This window comes from Boleophthalmus pectinirostris, unplaced genomic scaffold (genome assembly GCF_026225935.1).
Source record: "Boleophthalmus pectinirostris isolate CB_2022bp ecotype Guang Dong unplaced genomic scaffold, ASM2622593v1 HiC_scaffold_23, whole genome shotgun sequence".
In the NCBI taxonomy this organism is placed as follows: domain Eukaryota; kingdom Metazoa; phylum Chordata; class Actinopteri; order Gobiiformes; family Gobiidae; genus Boleophthalmus; species Boleophthalmus pectinirostris.
Window position 1 is genome coordinate 17870728 of NW_026571207.1, and position 19924 is coordinate 17890651.

The following is a 19924-nucleotide window of genomic DNA, read 5'->3' on the forward strand; positions in this document are numbered from 1 at the left end:
TTTTTTGCTAAAAATATGTTTGTAGAATTATTTATGATTATCATTAACACTTTTTCAATCTAACAGAAAACAATTTGCCAAAAATATGTGGCTTGTAAATATTTATTTTTCTTCACATAAATTGCATGCTTCTGGCGTAAAGTGCCATACCCCGATGACCGTGAAGCGGTGCCGCAGCCAGGCTGTGCAGTGTGCGCATCGTAGTCAACCTGCCTCACTTGAAGAGGGGGCTCTGTTGTCATTTTAAGGGCTGAGTGTCGAGCTTTTGTCCATCAGAAATGGCCGGAATTAAAGGTAACTGAAACTGTGCTTTTATATTCCCGTCCTTGTAAATCTTGGTGTACTGCGGTCTATTTACCAATGTGCAGCAGATTTCCAGACCGTATTCTGCGCTCGTATTCCGGTAGGCTAACGGTAACCTGAAATACAGTGCCAGTGGGCCAGTATATTCAAGTCATATTATCGTATCATGTACATATTCTTTACGTATGATTTCATGGACAAATATGCCTCTTGGTATTTAACTTTTGTAGTATGTGATCTTCACATTGTCTTGAGGGACCATGCATTCTTATTCACAGTTAGCAATGTGCCGTTGGTTTGCTAATGCTAACAGCACCCTATGTAATTACACAATCGTTATATTGTTGTACTTCTCCCAGTAAGTATAGTATGTACAGGGCCACCTATTTATCTTTTCATATGTCATTGGTGCATATTGTTTTTAAACACGTGAAAGCAGCTGATTCATCACATGATCGCTCTGGGGCCAGGGGCCCCAACTGCTAGCGAACCTTAGGGTTTAACATTAATCATGAGGTATTCATGTGGGATCTATCACACATTTGAGCTAATGTCGACGATTTGTATAACCTTCTGTATAATACCTCACATATGTAGATCTCACCTTCAGTCTTCTTGCTCCTGTGTTGCAGCTCTCATCAGCCTTTCTTTTGGAGGGGCCATTGGCCTCATGTTTCTCATGCTTGGATGTGCGCTCCCTGTGTATGAGTAAGTTGTGACTGATATTGTCAGAACTGAAAATTTTAACATTTTTGGATTCTCGTGATAACAGTAATGAAAATGTGCTCAAACATGCCTGTGTTGTGAATGATTGCTTGGTTGAGCTTCAAGTCTCAGTCAATAGCGTAACAAAGACAGCAGCAATACTGAATCAAAATCCTACTAATTTATATTCCCTATCAAGAAGCTTTCCATCAGCATAGTTTTACCTTTATCAGTTTTAAAATGCGTGAGATCTCAATGTACAGTTGTTCGGCTAGTGGAATAAACAAACGAATAAACGTGTTTGTGTTTTTTGTGATTTTAGGAAATGGAAATGCTCAGATATGCATAATATAACCAATAACCAAGTCTCTCTGTCTCTCTGCAGTAAATACTGGCCTTTGTTTCTCCTGTTCTTCTACATCCTTTCTCCAGTCCCATACTGCATCTCACGAAGGGTTGTTGATGACACAGACTCAGCCAGTAATGCTTGTAAAGAGCTGGCAATCTTCCTCACAACAGGCATTGTCATTTCAGCCTTTGGCCTGCCCATTGTCTTTGCAAGGGCTGATGTTGTAAGTAATTATTTCTTTAAAAATACCCTGTGTTGAATTTAGAATGTGTATCTTTTGTAATATTTAATTTTAAAAAAAGGATTAAATAGAAGTATTTTCTAAAGTGGTATTTGACACCAACATGTGTGGTGCGAAGCAACATGCAAGGCATTTGTTGATGTGAATTATTTACATGTTGGTTCACAGATTGCCTGGGGGGCGTGCGCACTTGTGTTAACTGGAAACATAGTCATCTTCGGGACCATCTTGGGATTCTTCATGGTCTTTGGGTCCAATGACGACTTCAGTTGGCAGCAGTGGTAAATGGGAGAGACTGAAGGACCTTAGCTGAAACTGTTTTATTAGCGTTATTATTAATGTATTAATGTTGGGTTTACATTGTTTATTTATATGGTGACTGCCCATTCATAGACTCACACCAAACCAGTGCAATATTTTTGTTCCGTCCTGCATCATATTGAACAATTGGATGGGTAATGCTGACTTTGATTTGGACCTGTTTCTTCAATCTTAAAAAGTGTACATTTTGACAAAAAACAAAAACAAAAAAAAAAACAAAAAACTTTTTTTTAAACAGAGCATATTGGATATACTTCCATTTAGGTCAAATTGTTAGGTCATTTGCTGCTTGGATTTATTGGAATAAATTTTTTGCTCGTTTATTATTTATTTATATTTTTCTATTTATTTCACCGGTATTTATACTTGAGCTACAGATTTGAATATCTATTATTAACATCACTCTTCTGTTGATATGGTTCATTTGTTGGTTGTTTATATCATATTGTTAGATTTTACCTGATCTCCCTAAACTTGCAGAATAGCTTTGATACTCTGAGATCAAATTTTCCTGACTGTGAAGTCCAAGCTGACGCAGGCTGCTTCCCTTATTGCTTCTGATGGCATCTGGTGAGTTTGCTAACAGATCGAGAGAGCAGATGAGCTAGCACAGGATTAGCTCAAAGACAGGAGCAGCCTTACCAGCAACAAGTTAAGACCCGGGCTACTTATATCCAACCATAAGCTTTCCCATGTGGCACATTAGGTCCAGATGTACACTTGCGTTTGCTAATTGGCCATGACTTCTATCATCTGTCACAGGTATCAGGTGTGTTTTTCCTTGTCAGGTGAACTTTCTTATTTGACTTTAAACAGCAACAGAGAAAATCCAGCAAAAATGTCTGTTGCTGTTCTGGTTATAGTTCTGAAATATTGCCCAATTTCTGTTTGGTTATATAGCACGGATTTTGTAAGTTTGGCTAAACCTATGGAAAGTAGAGGGTGGCAATATATTGGCATTTTTAGATATTATCAGGTGCAGTATATGCAAAAAGCTGCCAATTAAATTATTCAAATATTTTAAAAAGGTTGCAACGGAATATTTCAACTAAGAATATGAAGTGATTTCTGCAATTTTTTGTTACATTTTACAGCCCATTGACATTTGTAGTATTTGACCTCAACTAGGACATTTACAGGCACAGTTTTTGTATAATGAAAAAATAGAAAATCAACAATCACATTGCCAGTGCTCAAAAGTAGACCGATGCACAAAAGCCTTTCTTTTCAATGTAATTTAATATACAAAGTTAAAAGACCGTTCTCATTACTGTCTCAACACCAAAAGCTTCCATATGTAAACATATAGTAACCTCTGACTAGGGCCACATTTATACAGATCTTCACTGGGACTCTGTTGGTAATTTTTGGCATTTTTGTTTCCCATTAGTGTTAACTTGGATAAAAGATGACCAGTGCTATGGGCACAAACAACATACTTTTGAGCCATTATGGGCATTATATTGTTACTTTCACTTATCAAAAGATTTTGGGTTTTAGACTTAAAACATGCTTGCTGTAAAGGTGCAAGTCTATTCTTGGCATTCCTAAAAGAAAACCTTTCTGCAAGTTGACCACTGCATAAAGGCACTGAATGTATGAGACCATTATAAGAGATGTGTCCACACATTTGCCACAGGGCTGCTGTTTAACTACTGGCTTGGTTTGTGCTTTGCTTTGAACTGTGGTTGTGTGAACAGTGCTGGTGGTGTACTCAGTGGTGGAAGCCTGTGATTGGACAGGCCACTCGTGTTCATGAGATGTGTGAACATTAGAATCAAATCCTTACAAGCTAATTAATGTTATTTTCATTTTCTGTAGTGAAGTCTCCAAATGTGACAGAATCTGATGTATTTGAAGAATGGGTTTCCTGCTTTTATTTCTTTATTTTCTCAGTTGAAGGAGGATAATATTTACGTATTTGACACATTTAGTCAATGTCCAATGCCATTTTCTACAAATTTTATGTTTTGAACCTTTTATGACGGGTGTCAGCATGGTGGTTTTGTTTTTTTAATAAATGCCATTTTTAAACATTCTCTTGTTTGAATTGCTTTTATTAAATTGAGTTGAATAAACATTGATACCGATGCTTCATATTAAATAGTTAACATTACATTAACTTTGTTCATTCAAATGGGGCATGATGTACAAAAATGCTATCTGTATTTTATTAGACTTTTATAATTCACAAATTTGACTAGTCTCTGATAATATATTTAGACTCCTGTATTGTTGTTTGATGTGGAAGCTAAAGTTATACCTTTTTAAGTTCTTTTGGCCCACCAAATTTATGTTGGAGATGTAAGGCTGTTGCTTTGTTCGTCAGGTGGTGCCGCTGTCAGAGTGAGACTGTTGCATCAATTTAGGCTTAGTATCTATGTTTGTTAGAAAGGGCAAGCCTAAAATGTGTAGCTTCAGGGTGCTATGTAGCTAGATAGAACATGTCCTCTTTGGCACAGCTCCACTGCTTTCATATCCTCACAGGGCAAATTCAAACTATTTGTATGTCATTTGAATTACAGTTTACTTTGAATTTTCATCATTTTACACATAGACATGGTATTTTACATGGTAATGCCTTAGAAAGATTGAATGCATGGTGCTGTATCCTAAGAAGGTGTTGTGGTAACAGAAGCTCTGATTAATGTTTAAACTTGCCCTTTATATCTCAGGTCTGCAGGGCACATGCATGAGAAGTGTGGTTTTGTGTCAGTCTTTTACAGTCTGTCCTTTGTGGCCATATGGAACACACCCGCTTACCCCAGGAGTAGTGAAGACACGAAACCTTCAGTAGAGCAGCTCCAACGTGTCCAGTTTACACATATTTACACTCAGGAAAGTATGAGGAGGTTCTTCAGAGCACACCGGGAGGAAGACTACAGCCAGATCCAGCATTTAACCGCAAAATGCACACGCTTAGCACATGACAAAGGTAAGGGTTTATTATTTTGATTAAGTGTAATTTGTTACACAAAGTGCTTTTTGTAGTGGGACTTGATCACATAGTATGTCCAAAAGTCAAACTTTATTGCATCTGCAGCATTGTCATAAAAATGGTAAACCCATGTCCTATTTTTGTTTGTGAAATATTAGTCAGGGCAAATATTTTTAGATGAAGGCTATTATTCTGTTCATATTTTTAAACTGTCTTATTAATCTATTAAGATTTTTTTATTGTCTTAATTTGTAGTGCCATATTATGCCCTGGTTTTCACCATGATGAATATAAATCAGAGCCTAAACAGAGCACAGTCTAAGAACTACAAAGCATCAACTTTTAAATATCACCCTGAACACAAATGCTTTTGCTTTGTCAATTCTCCTTTTGATCTCGATTTTAGTTCAATCGTGGATGATGATAATGTTTATTAACGTACACTGTGCCTGTAAAATAAATAAATTAAAGGAGAATTCACACTATACAGATACAAAAACAAAACCTGCATTCAAATATTCAACAGTCACCACCTCATTTTGTTTGGAAAGCATGAGGAGACTTGCCACAGCACAATATAAAAGGACTAGTTAAACCTTTCTCTGTGTGTTATTGCTCTGTTTGGCAGCAATGTTGGACAGAGAGTTTGTGGTGTCCAGAGACAGAGAGAGAAAGCTCCAGACGGACGTGGAGGCAGTGACTACTCGACTCCTCCAACAAGAACAGGTTAACATGGAATTGAGGATGAAGCAGGACCAGCTCATCAGCAGGCTCCAGCAGCAGCAGGTCAGCCTCTGTGTCCCATGCTTGTATTGTTTCAGGAAAACTGGATATTCACTTTAGGTTTTTAGGCAAAGTAGCAAAAATATGTTTTATTATCTGTGCATTCTGTGTTCAGTTAGTGTAATGCCTAGTGCTCCTAAGGCAACAGTGTGAAACAGGGCTGCTAAATGTTTTCATTTTTTCAGAGTGATGGTGTATCAAATAAATGTGATTATAGATGCCACAAATTTATTCATGAGAAAAGTTGTGATTTTCATTTCATGTAACTTATGTTATGGAATCAGAGAAGAGGTGCCAAAGGGGTTTCTGCTAAATTGTTTATTTGTGTCCTACAAGCTACAATAGCTGTACTATTGATATTGTTTTTAAGTGCTTTTAAAAGCAATGCATGTCCATATCACTAACTGTTTTTTTCATTGGCATGCTACATTTGATTTCACCAGTGCACACCTCTGTATTCTTGGCAAATTACTTACATTTTAACCAAATGGAAGACCCATGCCTACAGAGGGCAGACCAAGGCAAGGAACCTTGCATTTGAGAAGCAGTGTGACTTATTCTTCCACACACATTTAACATTAGTGTTCTGCTGGTACAGCACTGCCAAAAATAGGTTTGGTGCAGACAGAGATCAATATTACAAATTATTATTTTGCACTGGTAAAGCACTAGTTGTACTATAGTACTTTACATGACCTCCATCATTTGAGTACTGTGTCTGTCCCATTCAGGACTTGGTAGAAGTGCTGCAGCAGCGCCTGGGCCTTCTAACAGAGGAGAGCTCTCGGGATGCAGAGTTGCTTCGACAAGTTGAGTCAGAAATGCTGTTTCTCCAGAGCTCCGAGCTGAGACTACAGGGCCTGGTGGAGGAGCTGCACACTGAGGCCCACCACAGAGCAACCCTTGTGACAAGCCTGGAGGCAGAACTACACAATGAGACCAAACGCAGAGTTTCTTTGGCAAAGAGCCTCCAAGAAGAGCTGCACAGGTAAGATCACTGCATTTTCACCAACTGCCACAAGGTGTCTCTGAACATCTCATGAATGTTCTTTGCACCTACAAACTGTGTCTTCTGCTTTATTCCAGTAAAACGTGGCAGCTGGAGCAGTTGCAGGAGGCCAACCACACTCTGGTGCAGGAGCTAAAGGAGCAGCACAGTTCTCATCAAAAAGAGGTTAGAAACTGTAACACATAGCTCTTTCACAACTTTCAATAAAATGTTACAGCTTCATATGTATGTATGTATGTTTAATGTCAGTGTGTATTGACATTAGTTGATATTATTATTATTATTATTATTATCATTATTATTATTATTATTATTATTATTTATTATTATTAGTAGTAGTAGTAGTAGTAGTAGTAGTAGTAGTAGTAGTATTAGTAGTATCATTATTTTATTAATTTCTGTTATCAAAGTGTCACTCCCAAACTTGCATACAATGGGCTGAATCACTAGAGTAATAAAGTCACTAGGAGGCCTACTTAATAATTCACCTATAACATCTTGTTGTGGTTGTTTGGAAGGTGCATGAGTTGCAGATGGAGAACGATGGAAGCCTAAGAAAACTCCAGGCCACAGCAGAGCAGTTTGAATGGCTCTGTCAGCAGCAGAGATACTGGGTGTGTTGTGTCAAAAGGTTGGTTATGCTTTACTTTAGATTGCACATTAAGAGAATATTGCTGTATTTATGATATATGGTGTGCTAGTTTTCACCAATAATTCTGCAGATGAAAACCAAACAAAAACAGAAAATAAAATTAAATTATGACTAAATAAGCTGTAGCAATAGCAAAGTCCAGCTCAAAGCTCCTATGAAAAATGCTTTATTCATTTTCAATCTAAGAGACCAGGCCATGTAACTCAAGAAGCGTGTCTGGTCATGTATACAAGAAGGAAAAGCATGAAGCATGCTTAATGGTTTGTCTAGACAGTTACTGACTAAATAATTATTTTGCCTTTTTTTTCTCTTTAATAATTATTTATGTCACGCTGGTCTAATAGGACTGCTTGAGGCTGTTTAACCAAGTCTCTTGGTTAAAACTGAATTACATTTTAGTCAGTGGGCTAATACTAAATTACGTTTTTGTCATTTGATTTATAATTTGAATATAGATCAAATGAACTCTGATCTATATTCTTTTCAAACACAGGTTTAAAGATGGGCTGGTGGAGGAGAGGAATGCATTATTGCAACAGGTCAAAAGCTTACAGAAGAAGGTTCAAAAACATAAGAAGACTTTAACTGATGACATAACAGATCTGCGCTGCCCTCTGCAGGAAACACACAGCTGTGACAGGTAAAACAGGAAAACGAAGTATGTAGTTCTCAGCCATTCAAGTCCTTCAAGTTTACGCAGCCGTTAGTTCTAATAAGAGTGACAGTGACTTTCAAATTTAATTTGAATATGCTTTGAGCAAACTGCTGAATGTCTTAAATCAGTTTGAGCATTTGAAACCAAGACTCAAGACTCAGTTATCAGAAAGGTCAGAATGCTGTAGTGTTATAGTTTGCTCTTTCAGCTCTCTCACTAAGGTGATTCTCCTCTAATGGATCACATTGTTTGGAGAGCCAGCTCTTAGTTGTTTCGATCTTGTTCAAATGAGAATTAAATACTTTCATTAAGGCGTTTTTTTCTCCATATCAGGACAAAATTGGCAAATCTTGATTAAAGTTTTAAGTTTTCTTGAACACAGAATTATAAGGAAAAAAGCATCTGGATACATCATAATAAGATTGAATGAAATGAAAGGGGTGTGAAAAACTTCGTAAGCCACAGTACTTGTATATACCTTGTGATTCATAAATCCTCTCTTATTTTTAACAGTTTAACAGCATGGGACAAGGACACAATGGCTGATCTGGAGTCACATATGGAAAAATCAAACATACTCTATGACAAACTCTTCAGTCAGGTATTGGTTAGGATTTTTAATAATCTCAGACTCCTAATCAGAATGGGAATTACTTTTATTCATATCCAAGTGGAAATTCTTATTTGTTGCAGACATGTATTGCTGACCAGAAGAAGAAATAAGGTTTTCCTACCAACAAACACCCCACTAAAAATAAGTGGAACTTGCAATATCATTTAACTTATTAAATAAATACCCTCTAAACATATTCACATTGTAAGTACTATTTTCAAACACTACATATTAAGGAACAGTATTGTTGCCTGTAAACCAACCATCTTACTACACCACACTCCAAACTTATAGTATTATAGTAACATCACTACTTTTGTAATGCAATGCTTCCAACACTTTCCTCTGTTCACATAGGGGAAGCAACAGCTATTATTGTTTCCTGTTAAAGCATAGTCGCAATAACCACATGTATTAACTTATCATATGGTATATGTCTGAAGCAGAGGTAAATTATTGACTCAGAATGAGTCAGTAGTAAGTAACTGATATTATCTGCACACTGAAAGACATAATAAGAAATAGTGAAGTAAGCTTAACTATTGTCAGTCTTTCAGAGCTTGAATAAATATAATGAGGATGAGGACTCTCAAACGTAAGTGATAGATGCCTTCTTTAGGTAACTATAAATAATAATCCTCCAATGAGATTGCTGATCACTCTTATTTTGCATCTCCAGATTACTGATTATTAAAGGTTGCCTTCCTGTAGTCCTAAAAACAGTTACATACCTTTGCAGGACACATTAAGTGAGTGAATTTAAAGCACATGAATGAGAATCTAACAGGCCTACTTATGTTTATGACATTTACTATTTAACCAGGCAGGCCAACAAAAAGAGTCAAAAACAGAGTTTTAGTCGGTGGTTTAATTTTTATACATTCAATATGTATCCAATCCACATCACACGAATAACATTAAGGCGAGACGCGACAGGCAAAAATCATTTTGTTCAATTTTAGTGTTTGCTCTCTTATATAAGTTTTCACCCAAACAGATTAGCAGCACCTACAGAAATTACACATTTTCACTCCTGTACCTAAAACATTTTAAGGTTTGTCCGGTAAAATTGGTTGCAATTGAATTCCTAGCATGAAGATTTTAATTTGAAGAAAACACTGAAGGGTCATGATCTAAGGGTATATGACACATGACAAAATACTGATATGAAGAGATTTTGCTCTCACTGCCTTTTCACATTTATGGACAAGTTGATGTAATTGATATGCAATATCAATATACAAGTACATTGTACAATTAAGGCACCTCATGGTGAATATAAGACTCAATTAGGCACATTTTGTTTTAGCTTTGGTTTAATACATTAATCAGAGAATTATTAAGTGGACTTGTACTTTTTTTGACAACATTTGTGAATTGGTTTAATTTTCCTTAATTACTCAGTTGTACTGTACACACAAGTGAGGTACATGTGGTGTCAGGTGAATTGCAAACATGTCTGTATCAGACTGTCAGTGGAGGACATTAAAACACCTTGTTTATCATCTCTGTGGAAAGAGTCTTTCTCAGTGGAAGGTCCATGGAGGTAAAGCCGGTTAACCCGATTCTTTAGTCTCCAAAATGTGAAGGAAATGATGGTGTGGCACCTGTTTTTTCAAAAGATGAAGTCCAAAGCCTCCCGCAAGTTGTCACGCACGTTAATATCATGCAAAATACAAAATTCAATGGATTAGGTACTTAAAAGATTTATACATACATATAAAATTATATAGTTTTCAGAATGTTAATCTATTAGCAATATACTTTTTATTCTTACAAAATATTGTTTCATACTATGTAACACATAACATAATCAACATTAAAATAACAACTCAGTCCATAATAAAAATAAGTTCTATGTTTTCTCACATATATTTTACAATAGATTTCCTCTGTCAAAAAACACGCACACATGTCCCATTGTTTAGTTGTGGTTTCTCCTGGCAGCAATTTGGCACTGGTCAATATGAACATGGAGACGAACAGAAGCGCAGAGTTCAGTGTGAAGAATATTAGGAACAATTCACAAAATGGCAGCGGCGAGGGTAGAAATAAACAGTGCTGTTACAACAGGCACTTGGAGCAGCCACACTCCAGAGCCGTCTCCATCTCTTCTGAGTACGAGGCGCCGTCAGTACAGCGGAAAACTACCTTTCGCTTCCTACTCTTTGTCACGCCGCAGCAAACACCAGAGGGCGCTGTGGCCTGACAGGACCGGGGGCAGTCCATGCGGGGGATCTTACTCGTGGATGTGCATGTTCTCAGGGGCTGGTGTCGCTTCAGCTGCTCCCTCACCATCTCTCCCTGACATGTCAACTCTAGAAGTGGAGGCAGACACAAATTTGGCTCAACTGAGCATGCAATTTTTTAAATGATAAATTGAATATAGATATTGAACAGTATTTGATCTCTGGTTCTATCAAAAATAAGGCTCAAACCTGTGTCACATGTAGGTCCAGTGTATCCTGGTTGACAATGACACACCGGCTCTCCTGTCTCAGTCACTCGACACTCTCCATGGCCACAGCGGCGCCCCCTGCAGGCTGGAGGCTCCTGTCGCCGATCACAGTACTGTCCTTGGTAGCCTTCACTGCATTGACAGCTGTATGACTGTCCTTTAGGCACGCACACTCCATGAACACATCTGTGTGGGGAACCAAACCAGAGTTTCAAAGCTTGCCAGTTTTTGTTCTGAGTGCCTTCTTGGTTATCTGTGAGTGAATATACCTGTGATTCTCACAGAGGCTTGGACTTGTACTTGTTTGGTCACATAAGGGCCCAGTGCGTCCGGGGGGACAGTCACATGTCACACCTGTCTCTCCTCCTTCTCTGCATGCACCCTGGGCACATACACTGCACGAATGGCAGCCTGGAAGAATTCCATTGACCTGAAACAGAAGAAAAAAAAAAAAACAACAGGAAAGATTAATCTTTACTCACTTGCTTTTATTGTTTTTGCTGCTTAAGAGTTTTTTTTTTTTTTACTGATGAGGAACTAAATAATATTTTAAAATCAATATATGTGTGAAACATTTGTGCATTTAATTGGGTTATAATCATTCTTATTTTTCACGTACCTCAATTTGATACAACCGAATGGTATTTGAAGGAGGACATTTCTTTGCCTATATTAGTATACCATGTTTTGTTGTATACTTACTTTGCTTTCAACTCCCTGTCCTCCACCTGTGCTCCGGTAGCTCAAGTCTTGCAGCTCCCCGTTGATCTGGATATTATGAATGCAGCCATTAAAAGTCTGGGGCGAGCGATCTGGACCGGGTCGCAAACCTGAGGCCACCACCTGTGATGGCACACCTGGATATGGCGAGAAGAGAATAGGCGGAGTGACTAAAGGAGAATTTTAAACTCTCCTTATGCTAGACTAATCACACCCTAGACTGTCTGGCAGACCTGTCAGATATGTCAGGCTGATCAGCTGATTAAGGCACCAGCTGTCAGATGATGCATGCTGAAAAATAGTTAATGCTACCTATTATTTATCTGGTTAGAAAAAACACATACAAGTTTGTACTCTATAACACAAGACAAATAAATCTACCAAAACTAGCATCTATAATTACCTCCAACATATAGCTGAGTGCTATGGTCCACAGATGGTGGGGCCTGCTTGCCCATGCTCTTGGGGGCACCATTGTCTACTACCAGGCTTAGGGAGCGGTCCTGAATGAGCAGCTCAACAGTGTGAAAGAGACCATCATTCACTGACTCCACACTGCAAATAAAAACCCATCAAATGTGTTAGAAATGTGATATGGTTACATTAAATAACATTAAATAACAAATAAATCATGGATACAAGAATTAAATGCGCTGTTGATGTTAAACAAATTACACATACTAAAAGAAAAAAAAATGAAATTGAAATGTTATCAGGACTAGCTAGTATGAGACCATTCTTTTATTATTATTGTGGTATTAAAATCAGCATCAAGTATCAAACCTATCCCTCCTTAGTATTGAAACTGAGTTTGAAATTTTAGTATTGTGACAACACTAGTGCTTTGAACCCTATATGACCCCATGAAATGAACGTGAGTGTGTGGATCGGAGATTCCCTGGTAAGTGGTTTTCACTGGAGTAGGGATAGACAGTTGTAGAGACAGTGGTTTGGCAATGTTTGAAGAAAAAAACTCAGAAGGCTACAAAGTGAGATGGTGTAGCACTAACTGTCTATGCTCACTCACCCAAGTTCTTATTTACACCCAACACATGGAGCAAAAGAAGTAGAGAGATCACAAAACACTTAAGTTGTTTCTGTTGGTGGTCCAGCCCTCTCCCCCATAATGAAACATTTAGACAGTTCACTCTTTCATTTGCCCTCCACTCACTGGATTACTGTTACCATGGAGCCTTTGGGCAGAACTATGACTGACAGATGTTTATAAAGTATTCAAATTACAGCAATGTAGCTTTAACAGTCAATAGAGCAATGCTGTGTGCTCTGGAAATGGACCAATGTGGTTTTCGTATGAACCACTGACCAAACAAAACAACTGAAACTCAAGTAATTTTGTAATCTATAAATGGACTTCATGGGATCACACTGATTACTAAAATGCAGACTGAGATTGTAGCAATGATTAAAAGAATTGAGATAAAAAAAAGAAAACAAAACATAGTGTGGAGAACTGCAAATTCAAAAGAAATACTGAGGTTGTTTTATAATTCAAAACAATAAATTCTTCTAGTAACATCAAACAATCTGTTTTGCACAGAACTGCTCAAAATCAGATAACATAACACTTTATTCAATCCAGGTTCAAATCCTAAATCTGGGTTGATTAAGTAAGATAAAATTCTTGCTGCAGACGATGAACATAGTATCTCCCCGAACATCAATCTTGTCATGGTTTTAGTGGTTTTACTATAGACCTAACACAGACACATTCATGGTATTCATTAGGAGCCATGTAATTTAATCAAATTCCCAAACAGGCCTGGGGAAAAGACACAAATGATGTTTTACTACAATTCTCAGTCTGTACTTTGTTTTTCTTTCCACTATTTCTCCACTCCATAATAATAATGTCTGCTTTATTGATGATTTGGTTGAATGCAAGAACTTGAACTTCACCAACACTTCACTAGATGGCACTAAAACACTACAACATGTGTGGTTTTACATGGTGGTGGTTTTTACATGTTCACCCCCCCATACATTACATATAATTTTTGACATTTAACTTAAGTGAGTTCAGATTGTGACTCATAATCCATACATATATACAAAATGCTATTGTTTATTCTGTAAACTGGATTTTATGTAAAAAAATAAATAAATAAATAGAGAGAGACAGAGGCCCAGATTTACCACACCAAACAAGACCCACGGTGTAGACTGTGCAAAGAGGCTCCTGACACAGTCCAGCACATAACTGCAGGTTGTAAGATGCTGGCAGGGAAAGCATACATGGAGCGACATAACCAAGTCGCGGGCATAGTGTACAAAAACATCTGTGCAGAGTACAGGCTGGAGACCCCAAGGTCAAGGTGGAAAACACCTCCAAAGGTTGTGGAGAATGACCGAGCAAAGACCCTGTGGAACTTCCAGATAAAGACTGACAGGATGGTGATGGCGAACCAACCAGACATAGTGGTGGTGAATAAGCAACAGAGCAGAGCCGTGGTGGTGAACATTGCAATAACAAGTGATGGCAACATCAGGAAGAAGGAACACAGGAAACTTGAGAAATACCAGGGGCTCAAGGAAGAGTTGAAGAAGGCTTAGAAGGTGAAGATATCAGTGGTGCCCATGGTGTTCGGAGCATATATATGTGTGCGTGTGTGTGGACTTGTGAGTATTTGTTTCAGTTTAAGAGTTTAAAAGAAAATTTAAAATAATTTTTTTTTTTATAATTTTCCAGTTCTATTCTGAAACGGGTTTTCATGTTTTGAGTACATGTATGCGAGTGTCTGCTAAATTCTGTATTTGTGTATTCACATTTCCATCTGTTTAGAGTAATGTGCAGACAGAGATCCCAGTCCCATATTACTGTGGTAACCTCCAATAGCCAGTGCTGAGATGGCAGCTGCTGAATGCTGTTTTTTCTCCCTCCTGTTTCCTTAAACCTGGCCAAACTCACATCCAATAAAAGTTCTGAACTGGAGTGTACTTTTGCAGGTTTTTTGATTATGCTTACTATTTCTTTGGGAGTAAAAAATTTCAGTACAGCAAATATGAAAAATATGTGAAACCTATAACATGTAATGTCCCTGTTCCTGTTTCCCACACAGTCTTTTCAAATAAAGCAATATTGTCTTTCAGTCAAGTCTAGGATTTAATCAATCTCACTGTTTAGTTTTTAACACCAAAGAAATTTGAGGGACTGATGGATAATTTGATAAACATAATAATATAGCTATAAAAAAATCCTCCTTCTTATTGCTTGCTACTGCACAGATAAGATCACTATACTACAGATTGTTGCTAAGCGGCATAGAAACTTGATTTGCATGAAAAATATACAAAAAAAAAAAGTTTCTGGCACAACAATCATCATCAATATGGAATATTTTGGCCAATCATGTCAGGGAAAAATTTGTACTCTGCCATTTTTTACTTAATAATACATTTTTTCATGCATAATATATCAATTGTAGTGAAATCCCAAAAGCGACAATCTTTTAATACTGTAAGCAACTTCTAGTTTTGCTTCATTCAAAGGCCTCAGTTGAATGCCTCTTGTCTGGTTTTTGCATAAGATAATCCACCAACTCACTTACTTCAGAACCATCCCAGGGCCTGGCAGTAGTCCCCAGGCCTCCCTCACAAACCACAATAGCTATAAGGACAAAGCCATGACCCACAGTGCCAACATGGCTGTGCACTGTGGCACTGGTGTGGACAATGTCTTTCACATGTCTTTGGTTGGCCCTGTTCAGGTTGGCCCTGCTGACACTAGATGTCTTCTTTAGTACAGATAAGACTAACGCCAGTATGGAAGGATGTTATGGAGTACAGTAGGTTATACTGTAGAAACTTGTGGTAAAATGAAACTTGGAGCCAGGCCCCTTTAGAAAGGCTAATGCTAAACATAACACAGAAAGAACGTTTACTCAACTCCAAAATTATTTCATTGTATTGCATTTAGGTTTCCTTTTACTGGTCAAAACAGAAGTTGTGCTTCCAGTATTTATTGAGTCCATTCTCTTTAGCATTGTTTATATAAAGCTTCTCATAATACATCTGTAGTGCCATTCATCCTAAAAGTGGGAAGATGAAATAGTATGGAAGGGACGAAAGAACAACACAACATGAGATTGGGTCCACAAGAATGAGACAAAACAAGATTTGGGCGTAATTTGAAATAAATAATGAATTATGGATTTTAGCCTAAGAATGATTTTATTTATTTTTTTATTTTATATTTTTGCTGTCATTGTAGCACTGTTTTTGGGACTACAACTTCTCAGGAAATATAACAGAAAGAGCTGTCCCATCCCTATAAAATAAAAAGCCTAAATCAGATCTAAACAAAAATGTGCAGTTTTCATTAAAAGACAAATAAATCCCACTATGATTGTATAGTTTTTAGAAACACTTATGCCACCCATATCTGTATCTTCAATAAATTAAACTATTTTTATACTGCATCATGTATTCAGCACATACTTTTTAGCGAATGTAACTAGAGCTTTAGCAAATACAACAATGACACATCTGATAGCATTTCTTCTTGAAGAAATATGTATATTTTGAGGCCAAAGTAGTCATCCTGCCTCTTCTTAACTTTTATGTCCACATTATTATAAGACAATTTCTCCATTGGTCTGTCCCTGTGAGGCGTGGCCCATGTGACACTAATCAGAGCGGACAAGGATAATTCCCTGACTCATTCTGTGGTTTACTCTTCCTCTCTCTCTCTCTCTCTCTCTCTCTCTCTCTCTGTCTCTGTCTCTGTCTCTCTCTCTCTCTCTCTCTCTCTCTCTGTCTCTCTCTCTCTGTCTCTCTCTCTCTCTCTCTCTGTCTCTGTCTCTGTCTCTCTCTCTTTCTCTCTCTCTCTCTCTCTCTGTCTCTCTCTCTCTCTGTCTCTCTCTCTCTGTCTCTCTCTTCTCTCTCTCTCTCTCTCTCTCTCTCTGTCTCTCTCTCTCTCTCTCTCTCTCCACTCCATTCTCGCTCAGTCATCCTTTTCTGCTTTCTCATCACATCCTCTCTCCCCTCTTTTATTTCTGTCTTATCCTGCATGGTTTACAATCTCTTTATCATTCCATCCATTTGTTTTATACCTATTGCTCGGCGTGTGTCTCATATTATCAATGCACAGCTGTACACAAGAGGCGTGAGTCATGAGTCCATTCACTCCTCCACATCTGGGCCACGGCTTAATTATGTGCGACCAACGTTTCCATTATTCACTTCTGCCCTCCATCTCTCTTCATCCCCTTCACTGAGTTTTAATAATGCCATGTATTCTTTTTGAGGTCACTCAGGACAATACACTTTAAAGGTGCATTATGTCATTTTCTGGTAGAGGGTGAGGGTCTACCACCTGCTTGTCTCTATGGATATGTTATTGCTTTGTCTGAAATGTTACCCAGTATAGCAATACACTCTATTACTCTATTACTGTAATATACCCTATTAATACACAAATCTACCATTTATCAAAATATATATGTTTTTAATTCTCCAAATTCCTTGAAAAACATATATAACTTGGCCTAGTGGCATCACCTGCTTGTCTCAATTGAGGGAAATTAGTCAATTGCCATACTGTGGGACATTTTATGACATGGTAAATGGTAATTGGTCACATATTTATATAGAGCTTTTCTAGCCGCAAGGTACTCAAAGTGCTTTACATCTCCATGGTTATTTTTGGCCATACCAGCTTGTCTGATCTTGTCAGATCTCAGAAGCTAAGCAAGGCCGAATTTGGATAGTACTTGGATAGGAGACTGTTGGGAAAATCAAGTGCCATAGGGGGGTGCCAGTTGCAAAAATTGTTGTTGTGTCCTTCGGCAAGGTACTTCACCCCCAGTATCTAGTATGAAAGTGTTGTGTGCGTTTTATTATTATGGAGACAAGCAGATGGCAAACTCTCTACCAGAAATGTTACATAGTTCACCTTTAATTTCTGAAAACTTTTATAAAAAAAAATAAAATAAATAAAAATAAATACATACATAAATAAATAAAACTACAATCCAAAAACATCTTGGCTACTTCTTGAAATGTGTTACTATGGAACACATCTGAATCACCAAGGGATTACCCATTCAAAAATACATAAAAAAACCTTGGCAGCAATACTACAAAATCAAAGCATACAATGTGAATGTGCTTGTACAGTTTCAAACATTTGTTATAATTTAGATTACAAGTATGTCTTTGTCCAAGTGCCCTTTAGCATCTCAGGGCAGAAATCAGATCTGTTTTGCCCTTGGCAGTGCGCTGCTATTCTAATGAAGTTGTTTGTATGCATCACTTTATCAAAGGTTATCGGAGACAGAGTTCACACACATCAGCACAATGTTACAGCCACAACATAATTTGCTTAAGGAGCTCATACAGATTTTAATAAGTCATCTGATTTAATTTGTATTTTAAAAAGCAGAATGGTTTGATGCCAGGCAATAAATAATAATGAGCAGCATTTTCAAAGAATGCATATATATTCACAAATAACCAATAACCAATGGAGACTTTAAAATAGCAACTGATAAAAAGAAAAAATTACAAGCAATTGACTGTATTCATGTAAATTTTTTGGGATAGTTACAAAAAACTAAAACAAATATTTTAGTACTGCAATTCAAGTCTCTATTGTATATCTACACTATCTATCTACTTTACAACTTTAAATAGTATGAGTAATATTATATTATAATCCTGACCAAACTAGTTGTCAAACACCATTTAATTTGACCCAGAGAGCAATTTTTATTTCAGTATTTTTGCAATAACCATTAATAGTTATTTGGGCATGTCACAATACTACCACAAATATTGATGTAATACCTCATCTACCACGACAAATGTTTGGTACTCTTTTCTCCCCCAGATCTTTAATAAAGTATGACCTTAACAAATGTGATTACCCTGATCTGTCTGGTGCAGAGACTGCTGTCCTTGACAATGTAAACAGAGACCTAACTTCTCTGGCCCACAGCTCCTGGTAGAGTCCGATTTCTGATGACATAATGTCCTTATCCTTAAATCAGATTTGTTCTGAACCTGCTGCACATTAGCATCAGAAGCAAAGGGCTGGCAGCACTGTACCTCCCTCTCGCTGCGACCTTGTTGGTCGGACACATGACTAATTCTCATTCCAGCCAGGACTACATTACATACATCTCCACATTTTCGTTTTTTCCAATCCAATTATGCTCTGCCTGCCTGTGTCCTTACTTGTACATTTCCTGCTTTAACCAGACCACACTAATCACACAAGAGCACCCACAATGTTTGCTTTGACATAAAGTGCTTCAGTGCATAAGAAAGTGGTTACTACAATGCAGTAGGCCTGAACAGTTGCGCAATGATGCGTGCTTCCTACCTGTACACAGTGGTTGGTGGATAGCTGGCGATGTCATAGATGAGTCTTATATGTCCCTGGTACAGTTCCAGAGCCAGAGGGTCATGGTCCTCTTTATACAGCAAAATGCCATTGTCCTTTTCAGTCGCCACCTACACAAACACAATCAAATAAGAACCAGACTATGTATTAGCATCTAGTTTGTGTTTTGCAATTTCTACATTTCCATGTTATCAGTAAAAGTAAGTACATGCCAATAAGCAGCTGGTTGATTTTCTGTTGTGGAACGCTCAGACACTATTCACGTTCCTCTTTCTAAGACAGCTCTGTATATAACACAACAATGTCATGATTTTTATTCCATATTGCCTTAATTCATAATACTCTGAAAGCATGGTTATTAGGTTATTAGCATTCATTTACACACTATGCCTATTTACGCTTCTTGTATTGCAGTGAATTTTGGGTGTTTACCTAACCATAATACCACAACCATGATACCATGAACCATGATAACCATGATACCACAATGAATCCCAGTCACATATATTATGCAGATGTCGATAGCCCTCAGCAAAAGGTAATAAGGATGAAATGCAAATCTCAGTCCATGGCATTGAATGAGATGAGCCACCCCTCCCTCTCCCGTACGTGCACACTTGACATGTCACACTTGCTGGCGCACGCTGCTAAGCGCTAACTAACTAGTGAGTGGAAGTGAGGCCAAGGGGCCAAGCACTTAACACTCCGGCTTCAATGGAGCATAGCCAAGTCAACACCTGCTAACAAGCTTCCAGAGAAAGGAGAGAGAGAGGGCATTGCAAAGGAGAGAACAACAGAAAAAACTAGGCCAGAA

The 19924-nt window shown here is 37.8% G+C and overlaps 3 protein-coding genes across 4 annotated transcripts in view; 2 read left to right on the forward strand and 1 right to left on the reverse strand.

The window, feature by feature from the left end:
• The first annotated feature begins 135 nt into the window (after positions 1 to 135).
• leprotl1 (leptin receptor overlapping transcript like 1) lies at positions 136 to 3958 on the forward strand. Its single transcript, XM_020923544.2, has 4 exons — positions 136 to 294; positions 936 to 1011; positions 1394 to 1580; positions 1767 to 3958. Exons 1-4 carry the CDS (start codon positions 279 to 281, stop codon positions 1881 to 1883), a joined length of 396 nt encoding a protein of 131 aa, XP_020779203.1. The 5' UTR covers positions 136 to 278; the 3' UTR covers positions 1884 to 3958.
• Positions 3959 to 4054: 96 nt separating this feature from the next.
• On the forward strand, positions 4055 to 8756 carry LOC129410647 (centrosomal protein of 112 kDa). 2 transcript variants are annotated; one of them, XM_055159266.1, is made up of 8 exons: positions 4055 to 4854; positions 5486 to 5643; positions 6372 to 6628; positions 6727 to 6814; positions 7168 to 7280; positions 7795 to 7941; positions 8470 to 8557; positions 8650 to 8756. In XM_055159266.1, the coding sequence occupies exons 1-8, from the start codon at positions 4608 to 4610 to the stop codon at positions 8677 to 8679; spliced, it is 1128 nt and encodes a 375-aa protein (XP_055015241.1). In that variant the 5' UTR covers positions 4055 to 4607; the 3' UTR covers positions 8680 to 8756. The 2 variants fall into 2 exon arrangements, with proteins under 2 accessions (XP_055015241.1, XP_055015240.1); XM_055159265.1 differs by having other exon boundaries at positions 8470 to 8747.
• A 677-nt stretch (positions 8757 to 9433) lies between these two features.
• Positions 9434 to 19924, reverse strand: part of slit3 (slit homolog 3 (Drosophila)) — a 189925-nt gene continuing 179434 nt past the window's right edge. The window contains exons 33-38 of the mRNA XM_020923596.2: positions 19090 to 19220; positions 12151 to 12302; positions 11730 to 11884; positions 11297 to 11457; positions 11008 to 11213; positions 9434 to 10887 (exon numbers count right to left, since the gene is read on the reverse strand). Coding sequence (XP_020779255.1) covers positions 10634 to 10887; positions 11008 to 11213; positions 11297 to 11457; positions 11730 to 11884; positions 12151 to 12302; positions 19090 to 19220 — 1059 coding nt within the window. The 3' untranslated portion in view covers positions 9434 to 10633. The remainder of the gene's footprint in view (positions 10888 to 11007; positions 11214 to 11296; positions 11458 to 11729; positions 11885 to 12150; positions 12303 to 19089; positions 19221 to 19924) is intronic.